Raw genomic sequence first — 20,554 nt, 5'->3', positions numbered from 1 at the left:
GAGCCCAAACCAGTCCACCAAATTCGCAATTAGTTCGGTAGCTTCGGCTAGCACTGCCTCTAGAGCATTCCCCAATGAAGATAATGAGTTAGGCTGGTAGGAATTTGGAAGTGATAAATTCATTGGCCTTTGGTAGCGTGATAATTTTAGGGTTTCTCCGTTCGGTAGGGGACGTATCTAGACTAGACAATAATTCACTTTGTTTACCTTTGCCGGTATGATATAAGGAAAATATGTAGATATAAGCCTCTGGCAAAGCTCGGAGACCTCCTCAGTAGCATGAAGAGTACAAAGTTGACCGTCTATGTTTTCAAACCAGTATTTTTCATCTTTTACTACCCTCTGTTTAAGTCATATATAGGTATGCAAAATACTGTAAAGCAACAGGTCAAATTACATAAGATGTGCATAGCCACAGGTGATACTTTCTTAAAAAGCCTAGCGTCTCCATCCATGGTTCACGGGACGGGAACAATTCACATCCCACTTGGGTTGGGGTTTAGGTCCAGAATGGGAGTCCTAAAGGGATTTTCGAGGCCTACTCGAAATTAAAAGATTGCAGGGTTGATAGAGCCAATCGTTACGTACTTAACCACCGAGTAGAGGAAGGATGAAGACTGGTGGTGTCCGGGCCTAGGTCGAATCCTACCTAAGGCATCAAGTCTGCTTTATTCAATGTTGATCCGATCCCACAAAGATCCCACAGTTCCTGTATGATAGCATTCTTCCCTTTCTTCCCTACGTTGGATGCTTCGTTAGATCGCCACTGTAGATATAATTCATATATCTTACCAAGGTGTACAGGATCAACACAGGTGGAAGGTAACAATCCTAGAAGAAATTATGAGGGTAATATAGGCCGTCTCTACTGTAACACTACAAGTCTAATTACCTTTTGACATTCTTGCGTTTTCTAAGATAGTTCCAAAATAGTGATGAGCATGGTCAATAAAATTGCATATTATAGAGTGGACCTTTAGACTATTAGGGGTGAGTGCTTCGTTAGCTGATCCGTTGAGCTAAGAGGGATTTAAGTTATTTATTTAATGGCAGAAAAGGGATCGAAATTGGTTAGGTCTTTGTTTCTATGCTTTGTCGATCATTTGCTTTTTGTAGTTATAGGAACGATTAAGAGAGCCAAGTTTCTGTGATATGAGCGATATTATTGCCTCGATTATCTTCCTGATTTGGTCTAGTCTCTTTATTGAATTAATGAGAACGCGAATCTGCTTCCTAGAAGTCGCTACCTGAGATATTATATGAACATGTTTAGGTACGGCATAACGGTACAAGTACGAAAGCCTATTAAACCTTGGTTAGCAATAGCACTTCGACTACTAGTGTTCTTCTCTCTAGTCTCTTATTTGCCTTTTCTGTTTCACTGAGCATCGGGATCCCCAGTTATTTGCAACCCGACTCGATAGCTGTGGAACAAAAAGAAGGAAATTCACTTGCTAATGCAAGCCTAGACTGCACCTACGTCAAAAAGGGTGGAACGGATACCAGAATTTATAAGGGGTTTTATCTGGATCAGGGACTCATATTCCAGCTTACATCCATCGCAAGTTCTCTCGCCTTCCACAAGAAGTATAGATGGCCGACCAAAACGAAAATAGAAAAGGCTATTTTATATCACTTAGTGGATCCAAAGTCTGGCATATTTTCGGTGAATAAATTTGGCTAAATCAATATATCTACGCTCATCGTGAATAGAACCTCTCCTGTAGAAATATTGAATTCTTTATTTCGCGAGTCGTACCTTTTGCTTGCTGTATAATAAATACAAGTTGATGGGCGCGGGTTATAAAATGGTCCCACAGAAGATATCTAAGTAAATATAAGTATCATGGTGCATGAATAAATAATAGAGTATAAGAAGAAACTCCTCTACACCCCTAATCAATGTAATAAAGTACTTCTGTTATACGTGCAGGCCGAGACTTATATTTTATCAAAATTGTCTGCAGGTTGATTAGCGATTCAATTTTGGCTCTGACTTACCCGCCAAAATCCGAACAATATGACCCGAAGACGCACGCTTGATTAGGAATTAATGTACAGGGGCTTGGTGAACTTGTTTACAGGCAAGCAATTGTGGCGCTCTTGACTGAAGAAGCCAGTGATAGCTCTGGAAGACGTCCCAGAAAATCATTCGGTCCAGGCTTGTAAGACATTCTCAAACACTTCGACTCAGTCTAGAGAGTAAAAGGGACCCGAGTATTTTTAGGGGCAGGCGGAGGAACAGCTAAAGACCTCCTTTGATGTTCTGGATTTGTGGAATTCCCAACAAAGCTTTGGGGGCCAAGTGGGGAGTCTCTAATCTACTCTGGTATCAGCTTCAGCATAGAGGAGTAGATGGACCATCTGGACTGACAATTTTAGCGTTGGCTTTCTCCAATTCCAATTTTCACTTCTCTTTTTAGCATCATCCTCACTCACGCGTGGTTTGATCTGTTTTATCGATGTCCCTGTGAAAGGAAGCACCTGGTATGATCCCTGCTACCCCCCGGACGGCAGACAATGGCACATATAAAGCTGCCAGGAATCCCGACAATAATTCCTGTTCTCTTACCAGACACTCTTTTTCTCCTTCATTTTGCCTCTACTGGTCTCTCAAGGGTATCTGTTGACCAGAGCCTTATTCGATCTTTCCATACTGCAGCCACTTTAACAATCTAATTATACACTCTCGCTATGTATTTTTTCCAACCCTCCCTCATGGCCGCGACCATGGGCGCTGCGCTAGTCGCTGCTGCTCCCACGGCCAATCTCGAGGCTCGTGCCTCTTGCACCTTCACCTCTGCCGCTGCCGCCATCTCCGGCAAGGACTCTTGCTCTACCATCACCCTGAGCAATGTCGCAGTTCCTGCCGGTGAGACTCTAGACCTGACTGGCCTCAAGGCCGGTACTACAGTACGTTTGCCTCTTTTGATTGGACAGACCAAGCCAGCTGACAGGTATAAAGGTCATCTTCGACGGCACCACCACCTTCGGCTACAAGGAATGGAAGGGTCCCCTGATCTCCATATCTGGCACCAGCATCACGGTTAGGCAAAACTCTGGCGCCAAGATTGACTGTGGTGGTTCTCGTTGGTGGGACGGCAAAGGAGGCAATGGCGGCAAGACCAAGCCCAAGTTCTTCGCTGCCCACAAGCTACAGCAGTCCTCTATCACCGGCCTCAAGGTCTACAATACCCCCGCCCAGGGCTTCAGTATCCAGGCCGACCACCTCACCATCACCGGCGTGCTGATCGACAACTCGGCTGGCACCAGGCTGGGCCACAATACCGATGCCTTCGACATCAGTTCCAGCACCTACATCACCATTGACGGTGCCACCGTGTACAACCAGGATGACTGTTTGGCCATAAACTCCGGCGAGCACATTAACTTCATGAACGGCTACTGTAACGGCGGTCACGGCCTCTCTATTGGCTCCGTCGGCGGCCGTAGCAAAAACACCGTCAACGACGTCACCATCTCCAACTCCCAGGTCATCAACTCGCAGAACGGGGCTCGCATTAAGACCGTGTATGGCGCCACTGGCTCTGTTAGCGGAGTTAAGTTTAAGGATATCACCCTTAAAGGCATCACTAAGTATGGCATCATCGTCCAGCAGGACTACAAGAACGGCCACCCCACTGGCAATCCCACCAACGGCGTTAAGGTTAACGATATCACCTTTGAGAAGGTCACTGGTACCGTTACCGGCTCTGCTACTGATATTAACATTCTCTGTGGATCTGGCAGCTGCAGCAACTGGACCTGGACTGGCAACAGCATCACCGGTGGTAAGAAGAGTTCCAAGTGTAAGAATGTCCCTGCTGGCGCTGCTTGCTAGATAGTTGTCTCAGGATATTACCCGTCAAGGAAGGATGCAAAGAGAGGTTCGGCTCGTGTTATTTAACTTTTGTAGTACAATTAGTTGTTATAATAAAAAGACCTTTTCGGTCCTGGGAGTATTTCAGAGAAGCACTAGAGATACCAGGCACAGAGCCTAGTACTAGACAGGGATCTAGTCTACACCTGCGGCTGAATGTGAAGGCTTGCACCTCGCATAAGGGACCGAGTCTTTGGAATGGCATTTGCCTCATAGCTCGAAACCCAAATCTAGTTGATGATTCAGGACTACCAAAATACTGGTCTTTCTCTCGATGAAAGTATCTCCCCCTCCAACAGTCGAGCGTAGAGGGTATACAGTTCTTAGACAAAAGTCTATGTATCTTCCCGAGCCACTAAAATATATATAATAGTGAGAATAACTTAACCCCTCGCAAATCAGCCAGGCACCAATACAGATAATTAAATATGTAATGGATAGGTTCCATACGAATGTGTATATTTGTTGTATATAATAGCTTGTATACGACCTTTTACCTCTAAAACTGTATTAACACGGTTTCCCATAGACCTTATTAAGGAATAAAAAAACCCTGTTTTAAACTTTTCCATGCATCCTCTATTGCCTTATAAAATTGCTCTTTCAATTGGCTTTTGGTCCATAGATACGTGTGGGTTATCCGCTGACTGCAGATATTTGTCGAGCTCCATCTGAAGCGTTGGTAGCTGTGTGGCGTAAGTAAATACAAGGTATTTATTGCACTCGGCGTCTTACGTTCATGGATGGTGACCACCGGAAAACGTCTAGCGGGGCGGAGAGGTCCACTGCTTATCGAGCATCATGCAACAAGTATAGAATAGAGCAAGAAAAAAAAAATATTATCAATACAATATCCGTATATATACCGTTAACGACCATTTGAAAGAAACTTTTCAATTGAAAGCAATTCTACCGATGTAACCGACGGGAAACCCTAACAACAACCCAAACCAGTACTCCAGCTAAGCCCAGTGTTAGCAACCACCGGTTCTGCCACACAAGCTCCTGTGCCTTATGCTGAACAAAGAATGTCCGATGTGCCCTTCGACGACGGACAGCAATGAGCTGTGAGAATGTTGACCAGAACGAGCCGATGAAGGCCTCTGCTTGAACCAGAGTCGCCGCCTCAATTATCGGCCAATACGTCGCTGTTCGCCATTGTATCTCTTCAGGGGGATGAGCATTTCCAATAGAGGATGTACAGGTCTCAGTCATCTCCATGAAATGTGCCCTGGATCCCAGGCGGTGAATGAGGTCTATCACAGCAGGGTGGTCCCAATCGTCGGTCGCAATGATGACGGGTTGTCTATTGCTCTCTTGAACTCGTAGAACATTCTCGTATAGATATAGCCCTGTCCATTCGCACTTGGAGAAAATGTACTTCAAGATCGGGACCTCACCATGATAGCAGGCGTCGTTCTGTCCGAAAGACAGATCCGACGGCCACATGCGTAGATGCATGGCTATAGCGTTTGGGACGATGTCCGGGATAATGCTGTCCACGCACTGCTGAAGCGGCTGGGTAAGCTGAAAGTGATGGGCGGCAGAGCGCCATCGACTGGGCGTCCAGGGGAGGACGAAGAATTCGAGGACAAACCGGATTGCGCTCCATTGCCAGTAGGATTCGGTATGGGCCTTAGCTTCAATGATTAAATCTGGCCCTTCGGTAATGTCTGTATAGTAGTCCACGCGTCGAGTTGCTGCTTCTTTTGCGGCGGGGTCTGACCATCGTTGGAGATTGGTCTCGTAGCCCAATGCCTGGAGCCCGCGTGCTTCAAAGACATCGGTGATGGGGATCACCTGTGTCTCTTGCACTCCTCGTATGGCTGGACAGGTGATGCCTGGGGAGAGGAGTTTGCGGGACGGGAGAGGGTTATGAACAGCCGAGGCAAGGTGTAGGATAAACTGGTTGTTGAAGTAGGCAAAGCCTGGAGTCTCCCACTAATCCGTTGTGAAGCAGACTTAAATTAGAATACTCGCTCTCCTTGTATATGATTAGTCATCTACTTACCGTGAAATATTTGAGGTTATGAACCTTGCTCCCGGGGTGCCCAACCAAGAAACGGAAAAGCTGAAATATCTGCAGAACGAAGAATAATGCCGCAAGGGTGAAGCAAAGCTTCTTTTTTCCGATTGATGGACACATCGTATGTGACTGTGATAATAGTAAAGGAAGGATTATTGGGGTCAAAGGGTCAGTCGATGCCTTGTAGCATGCACATCAACGGTGCAGATATGGAAACCTAAAGTTTCTCCTATATCAAATGATGGTTACTAGTGTACCTACTTAGGGTGAAATAGGGTTATGGCAGACCCTTAGTTCCCACAATCCCCTTCGCCCTAGCGAGCGCGGTGCTGGTCCCTATACACGAGCTCTGGAGGCTGTGCTGCATTGTCTGAGACATTCCAAAAGATGAGCATCTCTGGAGCCACAAAAGGTTTTCGAATAATTTATAATTTTGTAATACTCCATACAATAAAGTGATAGAATGGGGCCTCTCATCCGAAGCATTGGTTATGAAAGGATGGAAAAGAACATCAATCCCCAATAACATTTTCCCAGTGGCCAGTGAGAGCAAAAGCAGCTAAGACATGCTACTAGTCTATATTTGCCCAAGCAGGTTATTTGAATTGCCCAATATACGCACACACTGTATGTTAGATACCATTTGCTCAACGCAGTGCTTTTCCATTTCTTGTCTTGTCTACGGTTTTGGGTTTCTGCGACTGAGGCATACCCACCCCGAACCTTGATATCCTGGCGCCTCCCCAATTCAACGAAGATCAACCGTTACGACCTGCCAATAATATAATGTACAACACTCGAGAAAGAAGTATGACGGAAGTGGCTTTTGCCCGCAAGTATGTGTGTGTCTAAAAATCTCGCAGGGGTATAGCGAGTCGATCGAACACCGAAGGGTCTCATGTTTACATTCAATCAACATAGTCATTACTTTACCTAAACCAAATTACTCCTATCGTGGCTATGCTTAGTATCTAGATAGTCCCACAAATTTCCTTGTAATTTGTTTTCCCGAGGAGCGGTTGCAGCAGCTTTATCCTCTAGTCAATAGGGCATGAGTTAACCAGACCCTTAATTAGACGAAGTGCCAGGACGGATAGTGCATCCCACTCGAAAATTATCCACACCGTCTGCACAGAAGAACATATCTTTCGGCGTTTATGGGTTGCAGCCAAGTGTGCTGATGCCCGCAACGAGGAGTATCACGGAAAGTCAATATGGCAAGGCCCAAGCTCTCTGTTATTCTCTAGCATTAGAAACTGTGATGGTTGTCAAGATTACCTCTCAAAACGGTGGCATGGACCCTAGTCACCTCATTCACAGGCGTTACTATACTAGTATTCTGAGCAGTGGAGACTTGCAGGAGCTCACTAGTAGACACCTACTACTCCGCCCCAGGAAATAGGAGCAAACCCTGCTTCCCAAAATATTACAGGAAACATGTCCATACAGTGCTTTATTTTTCTTCCGTTATTCTGCAGTCATCAACTTCTTTAATTCTCGGAGGGGGTTAAGTCTGTATCTTTACTATCCTAAATATTTCCTTACCATTCACATGATGAGACACTTCCAACTTATTTATTGCTCTCTTTCCTTGTCGCCGATTTTGCCTTTCAGCACCCTGGCCTCGGCGCTCGCTATAAATGTTAATGATAGCGGTCAGTGGTCTCAAACATAACTTTCCGTCCGATTCTTCTACTTATCCAATAGGTAATAATAGGATCCGTGAAAGAAGCGGCCAGTACCGCAGCCCTCGGAATGTTGAAATATTATCATGGTAATGAACCTGGCCAAACCCCTGGGACGCTGGACGGCACCTGGTGGGAAGCGGGCGCGATGTTCATGACGCTGGTCCAGTATTGGCACGCCAGCGGGGACTCCTCTCATAACGAGATCACGACGCAGGGACTGCAGTGGCAGGCAGGCGAAAACCGTGATTACCAACCTGCTAACAGTAGTGCTTACCTGGTGCGTCACCTCCAATTCTCTTCAGCACACGATATATCCACTTATAATAATTTCGCATTGTTAGGGCAACGATGACCAGATGTTCTGGGGACTGGCGGCCATCACTTGTGCCGAAACGAGATACCGCGATGCCTCTGACGGACCATCGTGGCTGTCCCTTGCCCAGGCGGTTTTCAACACTCAAATTCCGCGCTGGGATACGCGGGACTGCCACGGTGGGTTGCGATGGCAGATGCATTCTTGGTTGCCGGGGTTTGATCTCAAAAACACTGTATCGAACGGGGGCTTGTTTCAGCTGGCTGCCCGACTGGCTCGGTATACCGGAGATCAGAAATATGCCGATTGGGCGACCAAGGTCTGGGACTGGATGGCCGGTAGCCCCCTGTTAGACACGGAAACTTGGAATGTTGCTGATACAACATCGGTCAAGAATGACTGTAAAACCAACGGCAATGAGCAGTGGACCTACAATTATGGGATCCTGCTCGGCGGCGCGGCGTACATGTACAATTTTGTGAGTGACATCTCCGTCGAAGCAGCTAGAAAAAATAATCTTCACTAACCAAATGCTACAGACAGATGGAGACCCAAAGTGGCTCGACGCTGTTAACGGGCTGCTCAATGTAACCCTTCGACTCTTCTTTCCTCCCCAGTATAACAAGGGAATGGTTCTGTCTGAGGTATCCTGCGAACCTATTGGCACATGCAACCGCGACCAGATGTGTTTCAAAGGGCTGCTGTCTATCTGGCTCGCAAACACAGCCACCATCGTTCCATCCACTGCGGAACGCATTATCCCCCGACTACAGGGATCGGCGGAAGCCGCTGCGAGGCAGTGCTCTGGCGGAGAGGATGGGACCGCGTGTGGGGTCCAATGGTACCAAAATAAATGGGATGGAAAGAACGGCATAGAGTCGCAGATGAGCGCACTAAGTATCTTTACGGCAAACCTCATGGTCCAAACAACCCAGGATCCTGTGACATCCAAGACTGGCGGTTTGAGCCAGAGCGATTCTAATGCTGGAACGGGCGGGACGTCGAGCCAGAACTCGGAAAGACCACACCACATTACAACTAGCGACCGAGCAGGAGCATGGCTTATTACTATACTGATCAGCGGGGCTTGGATTAGCATGATGACTTGGCTAGTTTGGGAGTGGTAAATGCAGTAGAGCTGCACTGGGGACAAACCAGAACGAGTTGTTCTTTGGTTCATGTACACTACAGTTGCTGCGACTTTAGTCTGCAACAAATGTATCGCTGCAGAATTACTTGATGGAGCTGGTGTAGCTCACGTGTATGGGATTGATTGTCTTAAGGTCTAAATCTATCATACAGAGATTCCTTGGTGTTGTGGTCAGGTCACGTGGTTGCTGCCTTAGGCTCCCATAGGCTCTGACATTACTCATTGGGAACATTGTACATACTACTGCTTCAGAGTTCTGACGAGTTGAAGAGGATCTACAACTGTTTATAAGGCTGGACCTACAGGCGGGGTTCTTAAGCACAGCACATGATCGTTCGCGACAGAATCTAGACTAGACCACCTCAGTCCAAAGACATGATGTGTACTAAGTGAACAACCAGTAATAGGCTGAACAGGCACAAGATATGTCACATGTTTGGGTCTTGTATTGTAAAATGCGAGTTCTACAACCTGTTAGGTATACAAATAGCATACTGCCTCGTATTGAGGGGAGAGCTATTCCAACAATGGCCGGGGTAAATGTAGAAGAGAATAAGTTAGAGAGCTGGAAGGTTGCTGTGAGTATTTATCAAAGGGTAACCCCGAGCAGAATTACAGGAGCGAAGTGGCGAAACCCGAACCAGCATGGGCAACCTGGCCTACAACTAGAACACCCAGGTGATGTTTCGAGTTGCACTGTATTAGCTCTAGTGGAGGAATGCCTTGGACGCCGTAACAAAACACCAGGGCACAATCATGCAGATTCCTTATCCTCCTCTTGTACCCCAAAGAATGGAAAATGGAAAAATGGAATGAAATGGATTACTCATTAGACAATCACCCACTGCCAGCAAGTTCAAGTCAAAAGTGATGAACATCCGCAAGAATTCCAAGCTGCTGTAGTTGTCAGTAAACTAGATAGAGGAAACCTCGTTGACCCCTTTCAACGTCAAAATTGGTTGATAAACTCCTGCAAGGGTGCTATTTGAAAGCCATCCTCTGCTCTATAGCTTTCAGACGCGTTTTATCTACGTCACAGGTTCATGACTTAGAAGAAGTGGATTAGATATGTCCTCTAAGAGTGCCAAAGCTACTCAATTAAGGGATTGACTCCTAGGGATTATACAGGACGATCATCTCGCAACTCAAATGTCCTGCTATGTCAGAAATCGGCTTATGATACCACATACTGCTCGGTTCGTCGTCCTGGTCAGCCGTGGTACACGTCTTGGCACTTTGTCTGACTGGTTTGGTTTGGTTTTATTTAACAGCCGTGGTTCATCGCCAAGGCATGTGATCCCCTATTGGGGCAAAGGCCGCCAGGGGGTAAGCCCTGGATGTCTCTAATTAGCTGCTAGTCCTAGTTCTATATACGTTTAGGGGACTTTGGCGTGTTTACATAGCTGCCGTAGTCAAGGAAAGGTAGAAGAAGAGGACCTGCGGTAGCAGGTAGAGGAATAATGCTAGCTGCGCGGGCCCGCTTATACTCCATGACCTATCCTGCCTCCACTGCATATTTTTTTTAAGGAAAAAATAAAGAAAAGAAGGAGGTATGTTATCTCATCCTTGCTAAGATAGAGGGCATCGTGGGCAAATATCCTTAAAGAAATAGGTCTCAGATAGCCAGGCGGCTAGCTTAACTGCGCCTTTTGGAGTGCCTAGTAAGTAGAGAATTGTTTCAGAGAGGGGACCTGGGGGTCAGGAAAGGCATCTCTTTACAATGTGGCAGAAGAAGAAGTGTATAGGGGATTTTCTTATACTACAGTAGCAGACAAGATACACATCTTCATGATTAAAATACTTATGATAAGTTGTAAAGTCACTGTATCCTGTACAGGTTGCCAGAATCTGTATAAGTAGAGGGTGTAGAATTCGCAGCTCATCAGGGCACTGAGGGGAGGAGGAAATCCATAGATTCTGGTAAGATTATGGAGCCACCGACTGCCAGTATCTTTGAAGAGCAGATACAGTATCAGCTTTAGTGCACTATTTTAGTGAGATATATAACTATTTACTTAATGAAGGGTCTATAGCAGCTCCCTCTTTAGCAGCTAGATCAGCTACTTTATTTTCAGGAATATCTATATACCTAGGGACCCAAAGGATCCGTATAGAGCCACCATCAGTGTATAAAAACCTCTCCTGTTCAAGCCAGGTCAAGGCAATGGCCCGGAAGAATTCAAAAACCTTTTAGGATAGGCCTATAAATAATAATAGAAGCTATATAACCATTCCTTGGCGGGTTGGGCCGGGTTGGGCCGGGTTTCGTGGGCTGGGCCTAACAAGTCTATGTATAATATAGATGAGAAAGAATACAATTGCCTGTATCTGCGCGGACAAAACCTTGTCATCTCCTGGCTTAAAGATATTTTTGATCGACAGACAAAAGATAAGGCTAGAAGATGTTGGAGACTTCTGATCCTTGATGCCTATGGATCTTATATCACTAAAGTTCATTGACTTCTGTGATAACAATAAGATCCTTCTAATAACCCATCCGCCTTATTCTACGCACTCCTTGCAGCAACTTGATGTCAGTATCTTTGGGCCTCTTTCTATAGCTTATAGCAACGAACTTGAGAGCTTTTTATATGCCTGCCAGGGCCTAAGCTATATTACTAAGTAAGATTTCTGTAAACTATTCCGGATTGGTTAGAATAAGGCCTTATTAATTGAGAAAATTAGGAGCTTATGGAAATCTGTTAGTCTATAGCCTTGGAACCCTGAGATTGTTTTAACCTCACTTACTAAAGAAGAGGATTACTGGCCATTCTTTAGCGAGTCCTTATGTTCAGTCCTAGGTGTAGAGGACTGGAGAAAGATTAAAAGACTTCTTAAAGATTGAGACTCAGTGACTGTAACTGTGATTATGAGCAGTCGAACGTTGTGAAGATAATGGTTCCAGAATAGGCTTGTACAACATGACTTATATTCCTTAATTCAGACTAGGTGTACTTAACTCGCTAAATTATGGGTTTGTCTCCTAAGCCTTTGTTACTCCTAGTCAAGACAAAAGCAATTCTCGAACACTTCCACTCTCCAAACGGACGCCAATCTCGTTCCAGCCAGCTGTTTATCACGTCATAAACCTGTTATGGATAGGATTACTTCAGGGTAGGGACTATTAGAGCCAAAAGTTGCTACCTGGAAAGTTGATATAGTGGCTACCTGCGGTCAAAGCAACAAGGGGCTTGAGCGTGAAACTCTAGTACAAGACAGCTTCTCCAAAATACCCATCGCGCAAAAGAGAACTCAGCTGAATTAAAACGAGCAATGAACGGCCACTGGCATCCTAGGAAACGCTAGTGCTCTAGCTACTTGTTGGCAGTGCAAACATACAAGTACAAACGTGACTCGGATCAGCACTACCTGTCCGCGAGTGAAGGCTCTAAGGGGGTGGCTGTGATGGAACAGGTCTTTATGTTGCATAAGTTAAAGCTTGAAGGAAGAGGATACTAAAGTTGCTAGGGTATTGTCTAGCAATTGTGGGCTCGTTGGTGATTTTCACTACCGAGGCTTCACCGATATTTGCGTTCCGAGGGAATGCTTTGAAATAAGAAGGATTGCAGTACAGTTGCCCAACTTTATTATATCTTTATTAGACTTCGCCATGGGGTCACCCTCATGGGAGTCTATGATTCCATCCATCATATATTGGCTTTGACTTTATTAACTACTGCCAAAACCACAGAATTATCTCTTGGTGCTTTCCTCCGAAGCTTACACATCTCCTCCAACCTCTAGATGGAAAGCCATTTCAACAATATAAGCACCACTACCGTCATTATAATTATTGGACGATACAATGGGTGGCTCTATCAAAGAGAAGGCAGGTTTTCTATGTCAAATTCACAAGATTCGCTCGCAGACCTTCGAGAATACAACCATACGGCCTTCATTCAAGCACTGTGGACTTTGGCCATTTAATTCTGAGATTATTTGGGAAGAATTTCGCGGCGATAGTGAGCCAGATCTAGTGATATATAATCAAGATAAAGAGATTCAGTTATCAGAGTGGGTTCCTAGTCAACTACCAGAGTACCGTGACCAAGAATCTAGGCCAGAAACACCACCAGCATCAAGCCCTACTACCAACTTACCCCAATGACAATAACGAAGCTTCGACAAGATATTGCCGAAACCCAGAAGAGCCTTAATATCTTTATAGAGGCTTCTGCCGCTGCTGGTAATGATGCAGCTAAGCTTTCGCGTCGTCTTGACTTTGTTTTCCAAGGTAGTCTTATACAAGCAGAAGTAGGTGCCTAAACAAATATAGACTTAACACGCGTCCTTGCAAATAGGGAGCAGGCCCAAGCCACAAAGCCTCGCCGCCAAATTTGTACAGGGGGGCCTCTTCACGTTAGGTTCGAATACTCTTATTAAATCGCGGTATATTGCTGAGGCACGGAGAGGCGGAAGTAGGCGCGGGATGCTAAGCAGTAGCAATATGAAATGTTGCACAACGCGCAAAATAAGGCCACTGAGAACCAGAGAAAGATGGCAGAGCTTAGATAGGAGACTGGATCAGACGGACAGCCACTTTATTGCATAGACAAGAGAGGCAGGGTGCTGTAAATAGCTTCATTTTGGATCAGGGTTGGTCAAAAACATCGTTGAGCTACCAGTGGCCCATACCGCGAAAGCGGTGAGGGCCACGTATGGCGGGTATGCCTTGTTAAGGGTCAACAATAGGTTCTCGCGTAGGCCAAAAATAGCTTCCGCCAAGACCAATTCTTACATAACCGTAATGGAATGCCTCTGAGGAAGGGGATGTCCACCGATGGGCTCGTGGGATTGAGCCGTGGAAGGGAGCACGCCCATGGACGGGATTTGAAAGGTATACCAGTCGGGTCCTTATTATGGAACATTCCTTTGTAGACTTGAAGCAGAAGGCCGACAAGCTAAGGCTTTGTTCGATTCTACCTATGAAATATAACAGGCTTAAGGACCTGCTGTCAACGCATTTGATTGGATATGTGTGGCTCTATTCGTAGGAGCTATTCCGTACCTAGATACAATAGAAGCCCTGAGCCAGTAGTAGATTCCGCTGTCCAAGAGTACGAAAAATAGTCCCAGCCTAAACTGTGTACAATATTCTCTGCTATATATTATTGGCATGTGCATTGGAAATATCAAGCGCTGAGAACAAAGTTTTATCACTATAGTGCCCCCAGTACACATTACAGCACAAACCAGTAACTGTACATGACATCTAATCAGGAGCAGTTGACAAATTTATTTTTATCTGCACCTTCATGTGTAATAAGACCGCAAATTGACCAGATCTTTGGTCCATCTCCATTATCCATAGAACCAACAATGATCCGATCGGCAGCAGGATCCATCCCTTTGCTGAATACCTTGCCATTTCGGAGAATAGGGAACTCATGCATGACAGCCTCAGATTCGGCACACATTGTCCTTGACATATCAACTTCGTTGTCGTAGTTGTGAAAAGGTTTGGGGTATTTCCCTAGTAAGGTCATTTGGTGAGTAGGAGCAGGATGAACGAGATGATATAGATGAAGAACTTACGATTATTGCTTCCCTTTATACGCTGGCCATTTCCCATAACGTAATCAACTGCTGGTGTACTAGCATCCGAAACATCCCGATTGCTGTATTGGTCTGTGTATGGTAAGCAAATGTCTGATCTATTGTCTGTGGTATGTATTCCAGGGCAGAAGAAAAGGGCCAGATGGAGAAGCACATACGGTCACCACACTTTAGGTTATCATCACGGGCAAAGATTTGTTTAACATTGCCATCAGAGGCTGAGCTCACGTCCGAGAGGGGATGAGCAATGGCCGTCCTAGCTGCCCAGAGAGATAGAACAGAAAGCACAGCGGTAATCTTCATAGTGTGAACATACAAGTTTTGTGAGTTTGATGTTGCTGGTTCCCATAGTATAAGACTTAGACGTTCTTATATCTATAGGACAGGCAGCCAAGAAAATATGTCTAAGCCTTGGGGTTGCATCGATCAAAAGAAAATAGACTAAACAGACCCGATATACCTGACATTATCCGAGACATACCGAGTACGTTTCTGTATCCAAGCCATCTATCATAATTCACATGTCAAATTTGATGCCTCGTTCAATTGAAAAGGCGATTATCCGCTTCCTATTGGGAAAAGAGTAGAGGTTCGTAAGACTAGCGGAGTTTAGGGAATGGGGATTCTGCTCTTTAGGGTATTGCGATTTTGCGCGATGTAACGGCCATTCTCCACCAATTACGACGTACAACTGCGGAGAAGCCCCGAACCTACTCCTGTGACATCACTCCATTGGCTTGGCAAGATTTGGAAACTTATATAACTGAGGGATTTTCTCTTTCTTTAGTGCTTATGATTAAGGTCGGCATTTATCAGGAAAAGATGGATCAATGGTATGAGCGTTGCCTAAGCGAGTGGCTGGATATGCCCATGCCTGAAAAATCTCTACAATTTATTAAAGATGTTCTCATGGAGCTCAAGAGTTTTTATGAAAAGGAAGAAAGCACAACTGAGACAGTTGCCCTGTCAATTGCAGCAAAAATAAATTTACAGCCAGAGCCTATAGCCAGGGACTTTCTCCTAAAGTACCATGGAATCCTTTTTGATGTTGCTGTATTTCATTCGCACTTAGATCCAGGTGACCTTGCGGATATCACTTGCATAATTGTGAAAAGGCTTCCTTCTCAGCTAGCATCACAATTTCGAGGCGAGCTTACCTGGGGAGCGCGGGAGGACTGGGATGGTATGTGAAATTTCTAGTTTTCTGAATAACTGGTATACTAAATAATATCCCTTCAGAACTGACTGAGGACCACAAGAATAATATAAAAGACAGACAACAGCGGATTCAACACTGGATATCTTTCAATGAACTATGTGCACACCTTGCTCGAACACATACAGCACCTGATATGGAGAACCTTGGATCAATGACTCTCTGTCGGGCATTTGGGCCCTGCTTAAAACCAGATTTTCCTGATAAGCTTGATTTCAATATTCCAGCTACTGCGGCTTGGATACGCATTCTTGGAAAGGAAATCTGTTATTGGTCTGTAGGAGAGGCTTCTGATAATACAGGAGAGTACTTTGATAGGATGAAGTGGGATAAATGGAAAAGGGGCTTTGAGAGGTGCTGGAAATCAGAAGATTTACATCCAGATTTAAGATCAGTGGCAAGGGCAGCATGGCAAACTATGTGTGATCTTGAGTGAATGGAGCTATAGGATTATTTTTTCGCAGGCAAAAGAATTAGCTACTTTTTCATGTATATATTGAAATTTTTCAAGCAAATAAAAGTAAAATTCTAATCAATACCCACTCTTAGACCTTGCCCTAGCCCGCGGGCGACCCTCCGAGGGTGGCCGTCAGACCCGCAAAATGAGGACCGAGGGCCGCGAGCTTCTACTCGCGGGGCGGGCGGGCGTAAAAATCCGCCCTCAGTAGCTATAAGGATTAATTAAAATAGAATTTAAACCTAAGTAAAAATGACTTTTAAGTACTATAATAAGAGAAAGATAAAAATATTTCTATAGATAAGGACTGATAAAGGCTGATAAGAACTGATAAGGGCCCCTGAGGGCCGCCCTCTCTGTCCTCTCCTCTCGCTCAGCCTGATCATGCTGTGGAGACTCACGATCCGGCGGAGGCGCCCAAAGAACCATATCGCCGGCTGCACTCGATGATGGTGATCTGAGAGACGCGCGTCGGTGATCAACAGACTCGAGTGGTCATCGTCCGTCATTCCGTCATTAGTGGAGCCTGCACTCAGACGGTCCAGCTCCATTAGCGGCTCACGTCGTGTCGGGCCTCTTCGCTTCTACATTTTGCGTGTTCGTTGTCGTAGCATCTCATGGGCCTGTACCTGGTGCGGTGGCTCCCGCAAGTTCAGTTGGCCTCTTCCTGTCGGTGCCTCTCGTGGCCCTAAGTCACGTTGCCCCGCTGTTTCTGCAGGTCTCGCGATGATACTGGTATCTAGGCCTGGGGAATGCTATCTCCTCTGATGAACAACGGTGAAGGTGGTGGCGAATCTCTTGGTGGGCCAACACCATAAATAGCATAACGGCAGTTATGGGACCAAGGCTTCCCAAAAAAGGCAAAATAGACATAATGACAGACAAAAATGTGGTAATCGTTCCAGAAATCGTAACCTTATTATTAACAAGATAGTCTATGAACAGACATAAGTTGTCTTGCTTGTGCGTCCGCTTTTAGTGTGTTCCCCATCGAGCTTTCACGGTGATGTCCGCCAAGAGCTCGGGGCTCCGCTCGGGCTCGCAAGGAACTGCGGCAGAGAAGCACTCGGTGATCTAGTCAACGGAGAGCATCAAACCCGCGAGGGCTATATCGAAAGTCATAGGGTTTTCAGGCTTATAGCAGAGCATCCCGGGTGATCTGGCAGTCAGGGGACCCTTGCACTAGACTCTTAATCTCTGGAGAACGGAATCCAAGGCGACGTGCGAGGTCAGCCAGATCGTAGATTGCAGGGGCATCCGCCATGGCCCAATTAGGTTTAGCCAAGAGGTTGTTGTTATTCTTCGGATCAGATGGCATCAGGGTATAGTTCCGCATGGCGTAGAGCCAAAGCTGTCAGTACCCTAGATCAAGGCATTCTGCTCTGCCTGCACGCTGGTGACACACAGTGCACTTGGATGTCTGAATAAGAAACTCTTCCCTGATATCTGGGGAACTGTAGAACATATGCTTCATGGTATTCTATATAGACTTACTTATGGGGCCGAATAGGTGTTTGGCGCACTGAGTGCAGTTTTCTAGATATTTGAAATCCTCAAAAAGGTATACAGCGACGGTACCAGCTTATCAAAGATATCCAGACAGCTCCAGATAGACCTTCGCTCTGCTTCACTGAAGTCTGAAAATGTTTGACCACTTAGAATAAGCCCACATGCGGTACTCTTATCTGCGCGGCTCTTACCAGGGGCCAAAAGCTGTAAATTATTCACAGTATCTTGATCAATCTTCTTTATAGTGACTGTATTAGCACCGACAAGGGATGACCAGAACTTGTCAATATATTCAAGATAGGCAATCATCTATATGTTTATCAGACATGTACTACAGAATGGCTAAGAGTAGGAAAGCGGGAAATGTCAATATCTACTTACCTCCGATCCGAGTTGATCATAGTGGATCTTTTTACCTAGTGGAAATATATGTATCGAATTGCTAATCCCAGGAGTAACCCTTTACAATTCGTTCTGTTTCGGAGTGGATTGGCTAATGTCTAAGTAGGGATCGTGGCTAATTATAATGCCAATATGTCTCAGCGCCGCTCTCATCTTTTGGCGGGGTTAGGTGTTGTGTCCCTAGTGGGTGCTGTGGCGCGCAGGAAATACTATCGGTCTTCTTTCTTACGCCTTCTTCCTCATGATGCTGGGTTTTTGACCTGGCAAGTTGGTCTTCGCCAGTTCCTCGCTACCGCTAGGGGAGTTATTCGGGAGTATTTCTGTGCTGATAACAATGACGACGATTTCGAGGATGAATGGACTGGAATCCGTGATAGTTTTCCTTTGGCTTTGAGTGAGATTTAGAGCACGGGTTGTTTTGGCGTTTGTCCTGCACATTGGTTGCATAACACTGAAGCAACACCATCAAAGGCACATCCAATCTCAAACGCTTCACCAGAGTCTCGGCTATCATCCTTAACAGCCGTGCGAAGACAACGCATACACCACAGAAAAAGCGGCTCCACAGGGTTCTCAAAGAATAGGGCGATCACGAGGCATGATGCTATCGGGATAGCAACAACGACAGGTAGCTCAATTTTAAAGAAGAGAAACAAAAGACTAACTAGACACGCGGGAGATATTAAGGGAAACAAGCAGAAGAGAAAGAGAAACAAAGGGGGAAAGCTCATTAGCATCCTCTGTCAATATTGATATTGTTATTATGGATGACCACTATTCACTGCCAGACCTTATTCATGTAATGTTCATTTCTCTATACTGAATCACTTACACTTCCACAACGTGTCACCCACTCAATGCGATATATGCGTAAACTCTGACTAAGGACAGTCAGTTCAGGAAAAGGAGAGTGTAATTGTCACAGATTGAACAGTAATTCAGCCTTATGACTATACAGAATACCCTAACTCAGGTGCATGGACAATAGGATTCGGCCTGATGACTGTACAGGATACCCTGACCCAGGTGCATAGACAATCGGCCACCGATGAGGAATATCAGGCCACACGACACACTTGGGTTCAAGGGGGATTCTGACTCCTTTAGGCATGAAGCCTTGAGCTATAAATTAGCGAATCGTTAGCAGTAGTAGAAGATCAAGAATCAGTCTCCTGTCTGAATAATCTCTACTGCCTACCTTTGACCTCTCTCTTTCTTTTAGCCTACGTACCCTTACCTAGTTGACAGGTCCTCTACCCTGAATAGTAGATACCCTTGACAAAACGAATAAAATAAAGTTATACTAGCTTCCTAAATAGGAAATAAAGTAAAGATATAAAACAGGTATATATATTCTCTAGTGAAGACTTTTGGAGCTACAACATGTTATACAATAAATATATAAAGGTTCTGTAATATATAAATCTATAACTATTAGTGCAGGCAAGTATAGTTTCTTGGAGAGCTACTTATCTTCTCCTATAGTAATTAAGAGCCTACTTAACAAATGTAGCTAATAATACTAGAATATCACACCGGTCTAGGTGTCCTCCAATTAGACTTGTAGGCCCGCGGGTTGGGCCGGCCGGGTTTTTCAGGTTTTGCAACCCAGCCCGTTGGGTATGGGCCGAGTTAAGATTATATGCAATCCACCCACGGGTCAAAATATATATATGTGAACCACCCACGGGGGCCCACAGCTGTAGATCCTTTCTAAATAAGACAATGATTTATATTCTTCATAGAATACAGTTCATACAGTTCCTTAATGCTGTAATTTATTGATATCACTGAGAGTAAAAATAATTTATTTACTGTATTTTATCTCTTGGCAACCCGCGGGCTAACCCGTTGGCCCGTGGGCCATCCTGGGAAGTAACCCGGCCAATTTTCTTGGCGGGTTGGACCGGGTTTCGTGGGCTGGGCCTAACAAGTCTAGAAGCAGCAGTATCTCCTTATACATGAAATACAATAAACAGCTGGGCACTAAACGAAAACGCTACACAGAACAGCAAATTATAGAAAAGAAGATCATGTTACTGTAGAATATGACAATTAATGAAGAACATCTTGGCATAAGAGCATAGCCAGACAGAGCGAAGGCTGGCGCAGGTTTTGGCAATGCGATCACAGCATCATCTTGCGGGCACCTCGCGGGCGGTAGTTAACCCTAACTCAATTCCTTCGTTTTAGGGCATAATCTCTTATCTGACACATCTCAACAAACGCTCAGAAGGACCCTTCATTCTTGGCCGTCAACCCAATTGGCCGCATTCCTGCTATCACAGACAACAGGCAGCGAGTGTTCGAAAGCGGGGCTATATTGCTCTACCTGGCCGAAAAGTATGACAACAATT

General features: G+C 45.3%; 5 protein-coding genes across 5 annotated transcripts; 3 read left to right on the top strand and 2 right to left on the bottom strand.

The window, feature by feature from the left end:
* Positions 1-2,680: 2,680 nt before the first annotated feature.
* BDW43DRAFT_322535 (glycoside hydrolase family 28 protein) lies at positions 2,681-3,841 on the top strand (the record flags this gene model as incomplete). Its single annotated transcript, XM_032049577.1, has 2 exons — positions 2,681-2,913; positions 2,966-3,841. The coding sequence occupies exons 1-2, from the start codon at positions 2,695-2,697 to the stop codon at positions 3,839-3,841; spliced, it is 1,095 nt and encodes a 364-aa protein (XP_031895730.1). The 5' UTR covers positions 2,681-2,694.
* A 948-nt stretch (positions 3,842-4,789) lies between these two features.
* Positions 4,790-6,026, bottom strand: BDW43DRAFT_322533 (uncharacterized protein; the record flags this gene model as incomplete). Its single annotated transcript, XM_032049576.1, has 2 exons — positions 4,790-5,821; positions 5,892-6,026. The coding sequence occupies 2 exons, from the start codon at positions 6,024-6,026 to the stop codon at positions 4,790-4,792; spliced, it is 1,167 nt and encodes a 388-aa protein (XP_031895729.1).
* A 1,520-nt stretch (positions 6,027-7,546) lies between these two features.
* Positions 7,547-9,034, top strand: BDW43DRAFT_303579 (glycoside hydrolase family 76 protein; the record flags this gene model as incomplete). The annotated part of the gene is made up of 4 exons (XM_032045444.1): positions 7,547-7,561; positions 7,614-7,871; positions 7,936-8,385; positions 8,447-9,034. 4 exons carry the CDS (start codon positions 7,547-7,549, stop codon positions 9,032-9,034), a joined length of 1,311 nt encoding a protein of 436 aa, XP_031895728.1.
* Positions 9,035-14,184: 5,150 nt separating this feature from the next.
* BDW43DRAFT_289929 (Ribonuclease/ribotoxin) lies at positions 14,185-14,894 on the bottom strand. The gene is made up of 3 exons (XM_032043458.1): positions 14,772-14,894; positions 14,593-14,685; positions 14,185-14,530 (listed from the first exon to the last, which is right to left on the bottom strand). The coding sequence occupies exons 2-3, from the start codon at positions 14,627-14,629 to the stop codon at positions 14,274-14,276; spliced, it is 294 nt and encodes a 97-aa protein (XP_031895727.1). The 5' UTR covers positions 14,630-14,685; positions 14,772-14,894; the 3' UTR covers positions 14,185-14,273.
* A 558-nt stretch (positions 14,895-15,452) lies between these two features.
* BDW43DRAFT_289928 (uncharacterized protein) lies at positions 15,453-16,254 on the top strand. Its single transcript, XM_032043457.1, has 2 exons — positions 15,453-15,796; positions 15,873-16,254. Exons 1-2 carry the CDS (start codon positions 15,478-15,480, stop codon positions 15,875-15,877), a joined length of 324 nt encoding a protein of 107 aa, XP_031895726.1. The 5' UTR covers positions 15,453-15,477; the 3' UTR covers positions 15,878-16,254.
* Positions 16,255-20,554: the final 4,300 nt, after the last annotated feature.

The sequence above is a fragment of the Aspergillus alliaceus genome (genome assembly GCF_009176365.1).
Source record: "Aspergillus alliaceus strain CBS 536.65 unplaced genomic scaffold BDW43scaffold_59, whole genome shotgun sequence".
Taxonomy (NCBI): Eukaryota; Fungi; Ascomycota; class Eurotiomycetes; order Eurotiales; family Aspergillaceae; genus Aspergillus; species Aspergillus alliaceus.
The sequence above is the reverse complement of the archived record's forward strand: the minus strand, read 5'-3'. Positions and strand labels throughout refer to the sequence as shown.

Excerpts from the sequence above, each read along its gene's own strand:
- BDW43DRAFT_289928 (XM_032043457.1), top strand. The coding sequence starts at position 15,478 with ATGCCCATGCCTGAAAAATCTCTACAATTTATTAAAGATGTTCTCATG.
- BDW43DRAFT_289929 (XM_032043458.1), bottom strand. The coding sequence starts at position 14,629 with ATGGGAAATGGCCAGCGTATAAAGGGAAGCAATAATC. Across the intron at positions 14,531-14,592 it reads TATAAAGGGAAGCAATAATC|GGAAATACCCCAAACCTTTT; the intron begins GTAAGTTCTTCA and ends TGACCTTACTAG.